Below are 17538 nucleotides of genomic sequence, written 5' to 3' on the forward strand. Positions count from 1 at the left end.
AAGGGGAGGACGCCCACGTGTGCGTGTGTGTTCAGTCTCTAATTCGCATGCATTTATGCGTGACCAGGCACAGGACACAAACCCAACCAAGCCAAGCGACAGGCTGGCAGGCAGGCACACAAGCGCAGGGTAGCTCTTCAGAGAGTTGCCCGTTGCAGTCGTTGTCCTGACTACCAGGGCCTCTCGATAAACCCCGAGAGCAGCCACACAGCACATTGACAAGTTGTCAGGTCCCTTTGCCAAAAAGCTGTGTCCTTGCTGCTGCCCGCTTGTTGTCTGGCTTAACTTTTGTTGTCCTGCGGGCTTGTGTTTTTTTTTTCAATACCCTATAATGGTTTAAAACGCACGAAAAGAGTTTTAATGAAGTTGTTGAAATGCATATAACATATAAATAATAAAATAAAGCATATCCGACTTCATCGGGCTTCAGACTTCAAATTTGTAATGCAAATTCTCGTTTTCAATAGCAGCCCTCGTTTCTTAAAAATCCATAAATATCAAATGTTACACAGCGTATCTTCTAGTCGAGCAGTCTCAATCAGAGCACGCTTGTTTTCGACTTCGGCTGGTCACAAACTTCTGCCATGTCCTGTGTGTTGAATTTATAATTCCATTTGTGGTTTTAATTTCGTAAATGTGAAATTAATTTTATTCAATTTATATACGAGGGTATCGAAGAAAGCAGATTATTCGATTGTTAGAGCTCAGAGTCCTCCTCCGGCTGCTCTGGTTTCAGTTTGGGTGCGTTAAATGCTTCATCGGCTCTCAATTGTTGCGCTTGTGGAGCGGGTAAATTGGCTTAGAATAAAATTGCTAAGAGATTGAGCAGTAATTGAGCTCAAGCTCGAATAGACTCAAACCACCTACACAGGATTTTCATACTCTAGTGAGTACGATCATCGAGACGTAATTCCCGACGCGATGCTAACGAATTACGTCTCGATTCATCCACAAGAGAGTTGACGAGCAATTCATCACGGGAACTTAAGGCCGAAATAAATATATCACGTGTCGCCCGATAGTTGCCGCAATTGTACAGATGCTCATTCTCCAATCTTAGAAAATTCCAGATGAATCGTCGCGCTATCTCACAAATGCTGGACAATGTCTTGCAATTATAGGGCAATACCAAATTATTGGATACTAAATATAGCTCCACGAGCCAAACGAAACGTATCGAGATATCCGCAATAATGGCAAAATAGTAAAAGCTCTAGACGAAAGAAGAGAACTTGTGGAGTTTCAGAGTATGGCAGCTCTATGTGCTCACCTTGGGGTAGACAAGGCGTTCGCGCAAAAACATATTTCTGCCTTTCCAGACCTTAAACAAGCCGTAGTCCTGTAATATATCCCAGGAAGTACAGTAAATGGTTGATACGAACGCGCTAATTATATAGCCCCAAGTCCAAGGATTTTCAAACAACTGATCATACTTATCTGTTGGAGAAGTAAGAATTAAGATAAGTGCATCGAAAGAAGAGGATGCTCGAGTTACTCACGATTTGTCTCCATTTGTACGGTCGAGATGATGACAACTATCAGCGTGGAGCCGTAGGTAAAAGCATTCACCAAATATGAAATTGGCTTGGCTTGACTGTCCCAATAGCGTTTCAGGCATTGGGCGAGACGAAACCAGGCGGGCAGGCAACGCAGCACAGGTACCACAAAGTCCGGCTCAAAATCAAAGGTATTCCCGGTATTGAAGGAGTAGCGAATATAGAAACGAATCAGCTGATAAAAGTCCACCATGCACTGCACCATGGAGTTCATCTGATCGGCCAGCCAAAAGTCCGCAAAGGTCACATAACGGAACGGAGCAGCCAGAATGCGTCCAAAGCAATTCAAAATCCACATTCTAGCCGGATAATTCAGAATGGGTATGGGATTGACGAGCAATACCAGTGGCAGCAATAGTCCAATTAATGGAAAATACAAGGAATCCTTGACACCGAATTCTTTGTAATGTATAAACATCAGCATGGACAGGGTGCAGATATAGCCATAGAAACTGGCTGTGCTGAGTAGCTTAACAGGGACAGTTTGATTGCGTGGATTCAGCTCAAAGATGAGCACATGATTGATTCCCACGCTCTGCCAAACATAGACGTTGCCCACCAAGCAGAAACTATAGAGCATCAAGGAAAATGGACCCCGGTATAAGCGTGTGAAGGTTGAGAACTGTTCCGGATCGTTGACCATGGTGAAAGCTGTAAAAGTATGTCAATCAGTCAATCAAGTTGTGCGGTAATCTTTCTGTTAATCAAGCAATTTTCTCAATAGGCAGCCACAAAATATGCTTCCTAGTCAATCAGTTAGACAATCAATCAAGCAGTCAATCATTATGCAACAAGTAAATCAATTAACTTATATGATTCTATCTGTCGATCCGTCACGGAATAGGCTAATATGTCAGCTACACAGACAGTTAATCGGTCATCCTAGTCAGTCATTCAAAACTACTCTAGTCATTCACGGAATAGTTAATCAGTCATTTCAGTCTGTCAATCAGATAATCAATCAGTCAGCTACTCTGTCAGTGGATCAGTCAGCTATTAGCTTATCATTCAGTCATATAAACGGATAAACTGACACTTTCTATCAATCAGTCAATATATCGCTCCTTTGTCATTCATGAGCTAATTCAGTCCATCAATTTGTTAAGCTATCAATCATTTATGACAAGCAGTCAGTCTGCTTACCTCTCAGTCAGTCTTTCATAGATACATCTTTAATTGTGATTTGTAATTACCAGATATAACGCACACTACAGCTGAGACTAGAAAAAGGCCCAATAATACGCCCGCCGAGAAGACATAACCCGGTGATGTGGACTGACCCAAGGGCGGCACTCGCAGCTTTTCCATTGCCTTGGCCCGATCACCTTGAGCTATATATTGTGTATATATATTCTCTACATCAATGATCATGTCACGCAGCTCATCTCCGTCCAGGCTAATGGAGGCAGTGTCCAGATACGTTCGAATCCACCGTACTCCAGTCGGGGGCTTGAAATACTTGTCACATTTTTCGCTCAGCCTGTAAAAGCCCGTGTAGTTCAGTTGCTGGAAATTGTTGAGCAGCACCAGACTAAAGTAGAACTCGCTATAGGCGCGTTCCAGTTTGCGCACATTCCGAGGTTGATCGGCCAATGGTGGCAGACCCGGTATAACGCCCGCCGGCTTCTCGCCCCTGTGAGCGGTCATGTAGAGCAATTTGACCTTAAATGTGGCATGTTTGCGTCGGGCCTCTGCCATTTTATACTCAAAGAACTCGTTCACTCGCTTCAGCTCGGCCGTTAGTCTTGTGAAGAACTCATCCTTAAAGTCCAGACAATAGATTTCGTATACGCTTTTGTTTCTCGAATCGGGCGCATTCTCAACGGCAGTACGTATCATTGCCTTAAGTTCCTGAAGTTGACAGATCAAACTATCTGTCGAGTATAATCTATAGCATTCATGTTGTTCATACTAACCACATAGTTGATGTATTGCTGGCGCCATTCACTTGTTAAATGGCTTTCGAATGTTTTGCCGAATTTCATTTTATATTCAAGCCCATTCAAAATGTGTACGTAATTGAGTGTAATGTCAAATGTACAAAGCTTCTCCTTGAATTATGCAGGCATAAATTCAATACGATTCACCAAGAAAGCTATTAAACTGGCAGACAGACAGACAGGCAGATATATATTGATTTGATAAGCTCGAGCTGATTTAGATCGATCAATACCAATCTATACCGATCTATACATTCATCATTATATCACTCGCTCGAACAGTTGGTTCGACCGAGCGGTACGAGCTTCGTTTTCTTGTACATCTTCGACTTGTTCTTCGAACGATGCTTGGCTTGAACTGAAGCGATTGAATATTCGAGTTTAATGAAACAAATTAACTAAGCTGTTGTACACTTTCTAAATTCTAATTATAATACTTTCTGAATTAAGGGCAGCCCTAATTAAGCTGCGCTATTTATTTCAAAGTATAATAAAATACAGTGGTAGTTGATATTAGTTTATGAAAAACCATATACTTCTTCCTAGTGGGTCTTCTTCGGCAAATTGACCTGCACGCCCCGACTTGTGTTGTCTGTTTTCTCCGAAGGTTGACTCCCTTCAGGACCCAAGGGTTTTAGGAAAATGTCACGGATTGCACGAAACTCGCCGCAATTGAACAAATGCTCATTTTCCAGGCGTAGAAAATTCCAGATGAATCGACGCGTCAACTCACACAAACCGACAATAGTCTTGCAATTGTAGGGCATTAAAATATTATAGGCAATCAAGTACAGCTCCAGGACCCAAGCGAAACGTATTGTTACATTCACAACTATGGCAAAGTAATAGAACCACTAGAAAATATAATTGTCATATAGTTGGGATATGTAAGCACTTCAATTCTCAATTCTGTAGTCAATACTTATACCTTGCGATAGATGAGATGCTCGCGCAAAAATCGATTTTCTCCTCTCCAGACTTTAAACAAACCAAAGTCCTTAATCAAATCCCAAGTTGTGGAGTATACGGTTGACACAAGAGATACAACCAAATAGAGCCATATCCAGGGATTCTCAAATACACTACCATAGTGAGCTGTAGGTTAATCGAAGGCGAAAGAAAACAGCATAAACAGTTTTATTGAATAGGGTGATAAAGGCAAATAAATGCTTACCATTTGTTTCCATTACAACGGTTGAGCAGATCACCACAATAATATTCGTTGCATACTTGGCGGCATTCAGAAGATACGTTATTTGTTTCTCGGTGCTATCCTTATAGCGTCTCAGGCACTGGGCCAAACGGAACCACGGCGGCAGGCAGCGTATTATTGGAACCATGAAGTCATGTTCGAAATCGAATGAATTAGAGCTGTTCGCATAGTAGCGTACATAGAAACGACTCAAATGGTAATTATCCACAAAGCACAGCGCTAGCGAATTCAACTGATCGGCCAGCCAAAATTCCGCAAAGGTTACGTGGAAAAATGGTGCACCCACGACTCGTCCAATGCAGCGAATCAGCCACATTCGAGCTGGATAATTGAACATTCGTATGGGATTGATGAGTAACAAAAACGGCACCACCAGAGAGATTAGCGGGAAATGATAGGGCACAACCACGTCGAATTCATTATGATGCAAAAATAGAAGCATGGAAATAGTACAAAGATAGCCCAGACCGCTGGCTACTTCCAGAAAGGAAGCGGGAGAAATCTGATTGCGCAGATCCACATCAAAGATCAGGACATGATTGATGCCTACATTTTGCCAGACATACACATTGATGGCCAAATAAAAGCCGCTGAGCACCCAGAAAAATTGACCGCGGTACATTCGGGAAAACGCCGTAACCAACTCCGCTTGATTGTGCAGAAAAATAACTAGAGTGGAGCATTATAAGGAGTGTTACTACTAAGATTGCAAAGCTTATTTCAAACTCAGGCGGTTAGAACTCGGTATTCCCTTTTTATTTCTAGTTTCTTTAATAAAATATCCAATTGAAAATAAAGTGGAACAAAATGCTAGCAGAATTGAGATGGTCAGGAGGGTTAGAACCATCGAGAGCCATGTTGTAATTAGAGAAGGGCCGAGAATAGAACCACTACATCAGTTCACTTATGTGAAAATCACGAAGGTTGTTTTTTATTTGTTTGCAGACTTTAATTTTAAGTTAAGTCTCGAACTAACACTCAGATTTCCCGAAATTGTGGAAACCGAGATCTAACCAGTGAGCATTCTTTTTGGTTATACAATTATAATTTTTAAAAGATTGATTTAAATTAAAATTGAAACAAAATGGAATGAACCACAGTTCGAGCTAGTTTCACTCGAACCGTGAACCAAACTTCCGAGAATTTCCTTTTCACTCACATGAGATGATCACTATAATAGCGCTTACAATAAACAAGCCCAGCAGCATGCCCGCTATAAAAACCCGAGCTGGGGACGAGAACTGACGCAATGGTGGAACTCTCAGCTTGGCCATAGCCCTGGCCCGATCTCCGTTCGTCAGATAGGTCGTGTACAGCTGCTCCACCTCGGAAATCATTTGCCGCAGCTCATTCTCATTGGTAAATGGCGCCTCGCTGACATATTCGTGGAACCACATGGCACCCCTGTTGGACTTAATATATTTATCATACTTCTTGCATATCTTGCGAAAGGCCGTATAGTTCAAACTCTGGAAATTTTGCAGCATTATCAGACTCAAATAGAATTCGCTGCAGGCCAGTCCCAGCTGGCGGTTGTTGGGCCCCCGTTGATTATTCTGCATTGAGATTAGCTGCTTTCTAATCTCCTCCAGCTTGCGACGCGCCTCGGCTAGCTTGTGCGCAAAGAAGTCCTCAACTCGACTCAGTTCCTGATGGCAAGTGGCAAAGAAATTGCGCTCGAAATTTTGATAATATGCTAGAACTTCTGGATCAGAGTTTTTGTCACGCTCACGTATATATCTAGAATCCCTTGAAACTTTAACATCTGGCGCATTGACCACGGCTGTGCGTATCATCGCATTTAACTCCTATAGACAAAAAATTATTCGAATGGATATATATATGATGGATGTTTGGAATCAGTTACCGCATAGTTCATATACTGCTGACGCCACTCGGTTGTCAAATGGCTCTCAAAGGTCTTGCCAAACTTCATGTTGTACTCTTTTTTTTTTTTGTTGGCAATATAGTTTGTCAGTTGAATAGAATTCCTTCAAATTATCAACACTATAATTATTTTCTTTAAAATATAATTTTTACAAAATTTTCTTGGCTTACAAAATACCTACTCTGATAAAAATGAATGGCCTGCTTTAAGAGATCGACAGCTTAAAATTTGGTTTTACTTCTATGTGGGCGTGCCAATAGAAAATGTTAATTAATCGAATCCAGAGTTTTCTTTCTACAAGAAATAATTGCGAGTTTGTCAATTGAAGCTCTTCTTAATCTCAGCTTCCATTCGTTTTTTTTTTTTAAATTCATAAATTATAATTTTTGAATTGTATTGCAACGACTTTTGTGGTGATTTTGAAGATATACATGTGTTAATCTTTTCAGGCGCCCTTTATTATACAAATTTCTTTAATATTTTATTTGACAAACGTTTCCATTAACGACCATAAATTATAGTTTAAGGCTTATTTTCTTGAATTTCATCTTATCATATAATATAGTAAAAGGCATATTTTCATGCTTGCTTGTCTTTTATCTTTAATAATCCCGCTCATTGCATTTCTATCTTTAATGTATTAAACCATTTATCAATAAATCCCCGTAAATAAGCCTCAAATGCAACCGCCCTTGAATCTGTCCACTTATCTGCATCGCATTGTCAAAACACTTTGAATACACTCCCCAACACTGTACTCACATCTCATCTCATCCCAATTTCAACTACCCCTGCTCAGTGTTATTGTCTAACAGCCCACGCAGTGTTGCAAAATTTTGAACATGCCTCCTGCCATTTGGGTTTTGTACACTCTTCATAAAGTTCTAGAGAGTTTATTGGTTCGTCCAATTAAACTTTGCGTACATGCAGTTTCTTTGGGCACGCCCATCTGTAGAGGTAATTAAACAGGATAAAATAGCTTATTCCACAGTTTGAGAGCCAGAGTAAGTTAAGTTTACAGGCTAACTACAGAAGAGCACATATCTTAATAGATATATCCATATATCTAATAAGCATAGTTTAAGAATCAATGCTTTTTGGCTACAGTTTGACAGTCACCCAACGCATATTCATGACTCGTTTCCCATCGCTTTTCAGCTGTTTTCACACCATGAATAGTGTATTTTGCAGTCGGTTGTATTCATCTTTGCTTGATGTTCCTGTTGCCGCTTGACATTTTCGCTTTTGTTTTTGCGGACAGTCGCCCGCTTCCGGGTTTTGGCTTTTATTCTGCTGCAGAAGCAGCCTCGAAGCGGGATTAAATACATTTTTTTCATATTATGTTGAAGTACTCATTGCTGTGCGTGCCGCATTTTGAAGTGAGTGCGTTTCTTTTTTTGTGTTGTCTATTATTAAAATTTGCAAAGAGAGCTTTAAACAGGCTGTGTGCCTGGCATTTGCTAAGGGTTGGTTTGCTAAGCAGCCCCCAAAAACTCTTTAAGTCGCTGCCCGGCGCCATAAGGAAAACCTAAAAACGCACAATCAACGCGCAGAGCTACACAATTCGATTTCAGTTGCCGGCAGTTAGTCATATTTCTAGTGGCAAACAAAGAAAATGGCATTTTAGTGGATAACAAGAGCATCGGGGTCCGGGCGGGGGTAGGGGACAGGAAAATGTCGTCTACAGGCATGCCACATGGAGGGTGTTGCTTCTACCTCAACGCCAGCATCATCAAAGCGAACATTCATCTCGAATAACTTGAAAAATGTGAAACAATTGCAACGATGATTACTTTTTCCCCAGTTTGTTGTTGTTGTTGTTGTTGCTGCTGTTGGAAAAATGGTCGTAAAGGAAAATTGAATTGACAGTGAGCGGTTAGCAGAAGTTTCTGTTGCCCAGGGGAGCATTTGGCTTAGGCTAGAAAAGGATAAAGCAATCAGGAGAGAGAAAGAGAGAGGCAGTGAGAGGGCCAGGTGAACCAAGTCCATAATTATATGCTAAATACTCAAGTAATTAACTCCCCTGGGAGTGAGACTTAGAACTTGATTATGCTGTTGACTGAGTTTCACAACAAAATTTAAGCCATTTGCTTAAGAGGGGGTGGCAACTAGAACATGCCGCGACAAAATTGGCAACATGTGCAAAATATACATCATAAAACTCCAACTACATTTAATTTCCGCCTGGATAAAAACGAGCTGCTGTCAGCAATGTGAGATCCATTATGATACCCAGGCATGCTTAAGAAGGGTGTATTAATCCCGGCTATAAGCAGACTTTTAACCGCTGCGCTTTAAGCCCTCTAGCTAAACTCGGAAATAATGATACAAGAACGAGTTTTGTTCTGGAGGACTTATATTTGAAAATCGAATAATATGTAACGAGCCTAGGCTCGATCCAAATGCTCGATTCATCAATTAAATCGAAACGCACAACCAAACATTTTGTTTGCTTTTCAGGTAATTGATATTTGATATCTTCGTTTTGTTTTCTTTGGTGAAAAGAGAAATACCTTTTATTATATGGGCTAAAAAAATTCTTAATAAAATAGAAGCTGTAAATATTGGCATAAATTCCATAAATTTCCTATTCGCATATTTCAGCATGTTATTTGCTCAAAATAAATATATTTTATAAATCAAGAATCTATTTTTTGTACAGGGTGTAATCTAGACATAAACTCTCAACTAAATGCTGCGTTTGTGTTTTACCAGCATAACGAAAGAAGCAAATAAAAATATTTGCATAGACAAACTGTTGGACAATTGGATAAACTAACGGCCAAGTGAGCATTGGCCGGGTGTAGATTGGGCGTTTTGTGGGTGCCAGAGACAGGTGGGTTGGGGGGTAGCGAGGGGGCGTATAAAATGAAAAGTAAACAGTGCAACATTCGCTGCCATTGAAATGATAAAGTGCGCCGGCTTCCAGTACGACAAAAGGCAATAAAATGCATGCTTAGCATTGTTAGAGAGTAGGGAGAGCATGTGAGCGATGAAGCGGGGCGGTGCGGAGCGAGCATTGTGCTTAATGGCATTAGTAGTTGGCTGCCAGTCGATGTGGTCCAGTTGCTCCACAAGCTGGAGTTACATGTGTGTCCGTCTGGCATTTGTTTTTGTTTTGTTTTTTTTTTTTTTTATGCGTCTGTGGCATGTGAATTGCTTGAGCTCGAAAGCCTTTCATGCCTTTTTGGATTTGTATAAACAAAGATTTATTGGGTCTAGTTTAGTTTTTGGGGGTGCGCACTTTAAAAGTCTTTAAAACTAGTTGAGTTTTTTCGAAGGGCGAAAGTTTGGCGAGGGCTTGATAAACGTTTTTCCTTTATGGCATTGATAATAATTAAATTTAACATAAATCTTGAATTCCTTTAAGAACTGTTCAATTATTTTGTGTTTTTTTTCCTCAATTTTATTTACATTTTTTATTTTTATTTTTTATTATATTGTCAATCTTTTTCGAAGCGCTGAATTGTAGAATCGAATTGTTCAATTAAGATTTAGTTAAAGTATCTTTTGAATTCTTAAGAAGAGAGCTAAGAATTATATTGCCAATATTTTATAATAGTTCTTTGGAGTTTTTCTTCAATTAGCTTTCTTCTTACTGGCGATGTAGTAAAATGTACTTAACTTAGAATTTTCTTATAATATTAATATGAGTTATGTTTTAGTTAGAAAGTTTGATCAACTTTTACTGCAGAGCAACTTGTTTAAAGCCAAGCTTAAAATTGTTTATTTGCTGCTTTTATTTAGTCAAATTTTCAACTAATCAATTATTCTATATCAGAAACTAAAAAAAAATGTCTTAGGTCTTACAAATCAGCCTATCTTCGGTTTCCTTTTACCCGTTTGCAACTTTCATAGCCACCCACCTGCAAAGTCACGCCTTCAATTAAAATGCTCAATTTAAGAGAGTATAACTCCACAACTAGTTTGTCTAATTTCAATAGCCATATCACGTAAATTGGACTCATATTTCGACAGACGGCAATAAACTTCAAAAAAACAACTACATAAACTTGTAAATCGGGCAAGTGCAAAGAAATAGAGGCGCGCGCTTCGAGCGAAGCGGCTTAAAACCAGTAAGAGTGCTTTGTTTTGACTAAGCCCGACTGGGAGATACCCTACATTCAGCTATTTACACATTTGAACTTTCCATAGCTCCAAGAGCCTTTTAATTGAATGTGTATACTGAAAATCAAAGTTAACCCTTTTTTAAATTTTATGAAAGGGTTCCATTTGAAAAATTCTTTCTAAACTAGCTATTATTCTCTCAGAGATTATCTTAATTATTGATGCTGATCGAGAATTAATTTTATAAAGTACATGCTTTAAGCACTCGATGCTGCTTCTTGTTAAGCATACCCCATTTTTTAACCATTTGCAATGTCTACAGGGTATCAAAAACAACAAATTAAACAAGTTTTGAACCAATCAAGTGTAGTTGTCCCATTAGAAACTTAAGTTGCAATAATTAAACAATTTTCCAGCACTTGCTATTGTTGTTGTAAACTCTCCTTGGGCGACATTTCTTGTGACGCGATGCAGGAAAAATAAATGAGAAAAAAGTGTGGAAAATATATTGCGATAATTGCTTTGTTTGTTAAATTGCAGCGATTTGTTTGGCCAATAACTTTTGGCTAACTTAATTGTAGTTGCTGTTGACCCCGCGACTGAGCATTGAACTTCAGCTGCAACAGTGCGCGCGGCGAGTGGCTGGCGGTTGCATGCAACAGGGTGGGGGCAACTATTTATAGCCGGCACAAATGAAAACAGAGACAAACACGCTTGCAGCCTGCCAGTTGCAACCACCCCCAATACCAACACATGACAGCCAGCTGTGCGCATCGAACATGTTCGCAACAGCCCAATGCCGAGGAGCTTGCAACCCAGCAAACGGCAGCAAACAATCAGTAGCCAGCAGGTTGCGTTGCGTTGCGTTGCGTTCAGTTTGCAAAAGCAACGCGTCGAGTGCGGAACATATAAAACGTGAGCGCGTCTCGCCGGCAGTTTCTGATTTGATTTTGTTGATGTTTTTAGAAAAAAACGTGCTTAAAAAGGGCGGCAAAACATAAAAAATTGTGTGAAGCGGGTTTTTAAATGTGACAAGTAGTCCAAATGTGTAAAGTGATTAAATAAAAAGTATATTAAAAAAGTCTAAAGAAGAAATTTATAAATATATTTATTAAAAATTAATTAAAATAACCTTTCACCAGCCAGTGTTCAATTTTAGTTGATTACTAGGCATTAAATTAAACAAATTGGCTTAAAACAAATAACAAAATATATATAATTAATAAAATATATTTAATCATTAAATCAATGAATATAAATATTAAAGGGCAGCAAGAAAGTGCCTAAAAAAAGTGACTGTTGCATATTTTATGGCATTGCAGCTGCTCTCTGTCGCGCTCTTACCAACAAATGTTTCCTTGGTTGGCCGCATAATTAAGGCCTTATCACAGTGCACACAAATTAAAAGGATTAAGCCCAGACAAACAAAAAAAAAATGCTGCCAACTCTTTGCAGACGTCCTCAATGGACCAACCCGCCAGACAAATTCCATTTTAGATAAGCGCGTATTTTATTTATATGCCCCCAAGTAGAAATGCAACAGAATTGTTTTGCGGTCGCTGCTGCGGGATTTGAACTTTAAATGAATTCTCGCTCAGTTGGAAATTTTTCTTAAAATTATATTTTGAAATTTTTTTTTGTTTCGTTTGGGCTTAAAACAGAGTTTATAATAGTCACAAGTAGTTGAGTTGAGTTCGAAAGTGTGCCTTTTATATATTGTAAAGAATTTTCAAAGAAATCTTTTTATTGTGCTATTATTATCCACAGGAAGTTTCTAGCTTTATCAATAACTCAAAATCTTAGACAAAGATATATTTAGTTTGTAACACATGGACACATTTTTCGTCTAATTCTGACAAAAGCGATTTGTTCTTACCCCTTAGATTTGCACTTTCCATTGGGCTGGTTTCTCAGCTAACTCATTGTTAAATGTAACCAAAGAGTTCACAGTTTAGAGAGAACTTTAATGTCAGCCACAAGTTAATTAAGCAGCATCATGAACTGAACATAGACATTGGCAATTAGACCTACCCGCCCATTAGGCAGAACTTATTTTATGCTAGGCGTTAATCTGCAATGTCATCAGCTCTTCAGTTCCTCAGACAGTGTTTCCCTACCTCAAGATGTGCCTGATAAATCGAACCGGTTTCTGAGGCCTTAGAGCGGCGCGTGTCTTCAATTAATCTTCGGCTTGTGCTTCAATTTGCAGATGAAATTTTCTATTTTAATTTTATTCAAGTGGCAGCTGTGGTCGAAAGGATTGAAGCTCCTTGAAAGGTTCAAAGTTGAGGGGCGGCCTGACTAATTATGCTGAATTGAACTGCATCCTGCTCAGTTCACAATTTCAATTGTAAGTCTGTCCGTGACAACTGACAAGTTGTCAGAGTCATCTTCTTCCACTTTCTGGGGGTGCATTGAACTGCCAACAACCCCTGCCCTGCCCTGTCGTGCCTTGCACGCCAGCAAATCAAAGCCCCCCGACAGAAATTTGAGATATCAAAAATCGAGCTGTCAAAATACCAAACAAGCGACAGGCCAAATAAAAAATCAATTGCGGCCTGAGTTCACAGTAGAAGAATGAAGGGGGGATTAACGAGAAAATGAGCGGGTACTATCGAGTACTTACTGTAGGTAACAGCCGAGACGAACTTTGACTAATGATATAGGGGCCCCTGTCTGTCAGCCAGCCAGTCTTCCAGCGTGTGAATGAGGGAGCGTGGATTATGCTTATAAAAATAGTCAAAGCGTCAACCTAATGATTTAATTATGATAATATGATAATGGCCATTGGGTTCAGCTAACCATGGCATATAACTATAAGGTAGAGTGTGGTTTGCCCGAAAGGGTCTCTTGATAATTATTACTTTCAGTCTATGGTTATGGGTTTTTCATGTAAATACGAATGGTTAATGGAATTGAGTACGGGCTTGAACCGATAACAATTGGAAATAGTCCGCGGAAGAAGTTCTAGAGGAATATATTAATTTATTGCTAGACTCAATAAACAATTTTGCGGAACTGACACAAAAGTTTTAAAGTTTTTTTTTTTTTTAACTTATACTTAAGAAATGGAAATGGCTTGAGCTAGTTCCCTTTCATGATTTTCTTTTATGACTTAAGTGTTTGTTGCAGACTGAACTAGTTCGCGTAATTGACTCAGAAGGTACTCACATACGACCGAATGTTTATAGAACCAGTTCATTTTCCACTCGTCGTTAAAGATTGTTTTAAAAGTTTATAATTTCCAGAAACTGTTTGGCTCAAATTAGTTCATTTAAACCGGTTTCTTTTAATACTCTTAAACGTGTTTAACAATCTGTGAACTAGCTAAGCTTTGATAGCTTTATAATCTGGGCTGTTATTTATCACCCTATCTACTGTGACAAAACTTTTAACAAATCACATAATTTCCACTTTAGCCCAACTTAAGCCCTCCACAGCCCATAACTAATTGTACAATTCATGTAATATCACGTACGTCGATTGAACCAAAAAGTTTTTGACACAGTTAACCGCCGCTGGCCCTTTAGCACACAGTTCCGTGCAGTTCAGCTGAGCACAGTTCGGGTTGGTTCAGTTGAGAGCTGCCTTCTTATCAGAACGTTGCACTTTTTGTAAAAGAAACTTTTGCCGGTTCTTATCTATGCCGCCGCACGAGACCCAAAGGCACTTTGGAAAAATTATGAAAATCGTCGAAGAGAATGCATTTTGCATCGAGCAGGGCGACGTAGCCAGACGGTAGAATGGTAACTGGAAATTGACGTTTAGTCACGTACGTTGGCTAAAAGGAAAATTATTTAATATGCAGCCGCCGAGGCGTAAAAGTGGCAAAAAGTTGTTAAAGTCAAGTATGTGCTGATAATAGCCGCAATGAGCTGGATGGAACTGACCAGGGGGGTGATACGGTGCAACCTCATGGCCTAACCCATAAGGAGCTCCGGCACGCTCTCTTTTCAATTTTTGACAGGAAAGTACAGAGCAAATAAATGGACCTCGTTCTGGGCCCGCTTTTGTGGTTGTTGTTGGTCTTGTGGTGGACTGGACCGGGCTTGGATTCTAATTCATTGTCTTGGCCATAGTTGAGAGTGCACATAAATCTAACAGTGCAGCCGGCTCAATAACAATGCCACGCCCTCTCTTTCTCGCTAGGCGCCTTGGCACATGCAATGCATATCAAATGCTTGGCAAGTCCATGAAAAAAAATCAACTTCAGCTTGAAGTTTAACATATAAATTTTCGTTGAGATTTATGTTGCAGGTCTGTTTCAGTCAGTCTGTCTTAACCGCCACCCCCCCGACACCACTCCGCTGCCACGCCCCCTGCTCAGCTGGTTTTCAAGTTGGCTTTTAATGCGCCGTAAAACTGACATAAAGAAAATACCTCCATCTAAATATAAACAAACGAAAGGCAGACACTAAAAACAATACATATAGACAGAAGCAGCAAAAGCAGCAGAAAAAGGAAGAAAGAAAGTTATTTGCGACGTGACGAAGCTTAAATACCCTTGCGAATATATGACAGATTTATGATATATTCAACGATGGCCGTTCGCCAATTTAAACGGTTCCACTTAAAAGTTTTGCTTTAGAACTGTTTAGTTATGCAGAACACGACGAAACTCATGATTGTGATATGTGTTTTTAATTTATACATTTTCAAAGAACTATATTAGAAGGTTTTCGGAATTTTTAAATGGTTCTTAACTAAAGTTTGAAGATTGCGTTTTGTAATTTAATTTGAGATAAAATAGATTAGATAGACTACACAATACTTTTTACATGAATTTACAGGCGTAGATTTTTGTTATTGTTAGTAATATTGTTATTTTCTTTTAAATTTATTATTATTATTGTTATATTATAATTATTATTGTTACTATTTTTTGATTTTTATCGTGCAGTTTGTATAGTTTGTTTTTTTTTTTGTAAGTGTATACATGTATGTATTCCTGTGTTTACTTAATCTTAATCCTGGTTAGTCATAGTTAATGGGGCCAACGATTTTTCTGTGTGTGCGTGACACATTTCGTCAAAACTGAAATACCCTCTTTGAAAGGGGTATAAAAACATAAACGTATAAACGTGCAAATGCACGTGCTGCTCCAAATTTGAAGCAGAGCATATGAGACGCATCTAAGGTGTGGGGAGGAGAGGTGTGCAGAACAGTAGGTGGGTTCCCTGCGGGTCTGGGCAACTTTGCGCTTCAGCAAGCACGGCACAATACGAAAATAGACAAGTTTATGGAGCAGAAATCAACTTGAAAGACTCTTTTAGCTTCCGCTTAAAAGCAAAGGAGAAGAAAAATAAAAATACAAAAATAAATGGATAAAAACAGCAGCGCGACAAACTTTAGACAAAAGTCTTTTATTTATATGTCAAAGCAAATCAACAATTTGTCACGGCTTTTTAACGCAGCGCGGGGAGCAAAAACAAAAAGATGTAGATAAAATATCTCAAACCATAAAGCTGACATTTTGTTGTGCCCTTTCAAGTTTTACATTTTGTTGTCTGTTTTCCGCAACGGCCAATTAATGGAAAATTCAAAACGTAGATTTGTTATGATAGGTGCTCCCAAGTCACGCACATACATCATATGTTTATACTATGAATATTTCATAATCGGTTGATAGCTTTGATGTAGCGACTGTCTATGTTCAATTAAAATGGCAAACGCGTTGCATTTATCAATATTTATTAATAATTGCCGACTGTCTGCGCAATGTTTGTTACTTGTGTGGTCTGCACATCCATATGTACTTATATACATATCAACTGTTTGTTCTGCCTAACTGAATAGCTGACTGACTGATTGATCAAGCAGTGCACAGCCTAAGCTGTTAAAGCTCAGTTGATGAATTTTATGACAGTACATTAACTTTCATTTTGTTTGGGTCGAAAGCTGATATTTATTCTATGCCATGATACATGGCAAGACTGCATCATTGCCAAATTTAATTTAGGTAATTTACACACACACTCAGACGACAATTTGCTGTAATTTCCGTCCGCAATTTGCATATAATTTGAATTCATTTTCAAAAGCCATTAAGCAATTACATTATGCAATATCATCTTGCGCTTGATCTTTGGCTCAATCACAAATTCGCTTAAATCGTTTACGCAATTCATATAGAAATGCCTGTAATATATTGTGAACTAGTTTTCACTAATTAAGCCCTGTTTATACATATTTAATTTACATCTAATTTACTTTGATATTTGAATGACGCATAAAGTTAATCACTTAGTTTCAATTACTCCTTAACGCCAAAGCTAGTTTGAGCTATTTCTCAGCATAAAGAAGAGTATCAAAGACCACTTGACTCGTTTGAACTCGTTATAAAAGAGCTAGAACTGGGTTCATGTGGCACTTTCTTTTGCTTCCTGCTCCATCAAGCTCAATTATTCTATGATTTTATGTGAATTTGTCACACTTCCTCTATGGCTTGGAAATGTCTTTCCTTATGCCTTGGGACTGTCAGCAATCTGTCAAGCATTTCAGCTTGAGGTCTTTTGTTAGTCTCGATTTGCTAGGCCTCTACGCCATATTTATTATGCGCAGCTCCAGTTCCAGTTCGAGAGTGACAAACGACAACAACAATTGCAACAATTTATGAAAATTATGCAGTCAGGCGAGACGAGAGCCAGAATCGAGTCTGACGCGAGTCGAGTTGCACCGGAGTTGTTGCCGGAGTCGCAGTCGAGTGATTCAAGCTATGGTAATTGCTGCTGTGACAGTTTGATTACGCAACTGACGCCAAGTAAACAATTGCGAGAGGCAGGCAGTGCAAAATGTTCAATAAATTCTGATAAAACTCACGCATAAGTCAAAAGCTGACTTCAACTCTGCAACTCTTTCTCCAACTCACGAAGC

At 39.2% G+C, this 17538-nt stretch overlaps 3 protein-coding genes across 7 annotated transcripts in view; 1 reads left to right on the top strand and 2 right to left on the bottom strand.

The window, feature by feature from the left end:
* The window catches only part of sick (sickie), a 198760-nt gene that overhangs the window by 97290 nt on the left and 83932 nt on the right, over positions 1-17538 (top strand). The window lies entirely within an intron of this gene.
* Positions 342-3622, bottom strand: LOC6628303 (solute carrier family 53 member 1). Its single transcript, XM_002051152.4, has 5 exons — positions 3473-3622; positions 2750-3407; positions 1500-2207; positions 1271-1437; positions 342-1213 (listed from the first exon to the last, which is right to left on the bottom strand). The coding sequence occupies exons 1-5, from the start codon at positions 3539-3541 to the stop codon at positions 884-886; spliced, it is 1932 nt and encodes a 643-aa protein (XP_002051188.2). The 5' UTR covers positions 3542-3622; the 3' UTR covers positions 342-883.
* Positions 4028-6774, bottom strand: LOC26531749 (solute carrier family 53 member 1). The gene is made up of 5 exons (XM_015173496.3): positions 6577-6774; positions 5869-6517; positions 4671-5378; positions 4425-4591; positions 4028-4350 (listed from the first exon to the last, which is right to left on the bottom strand). Exons 1-5 carry the CDS (start codon positions 6643-6645, stop codon positions 4039-4041), a joined length of 1905 nt encoding a protein of 634 aa, XP_015028982.2. The 5' UTR covers positions 6646-6774; the 3' UTR covers positions 4028-4038.

The sequence above is a fragment of the Drosophila virilis genome, chromosome 4 (assembly GCF_030788295.1).
Source record: "Drosophila virilis strain 15010-1051.87 chromosome 4, Dvir_AGI_RSII-ME, whole genome shotgun sequence".
NCBI lineage: Eukaryota > Metazoa > Arthropoda > Insecta > Diptera > Drosophilidae > Drosophila > Drosophila virilis.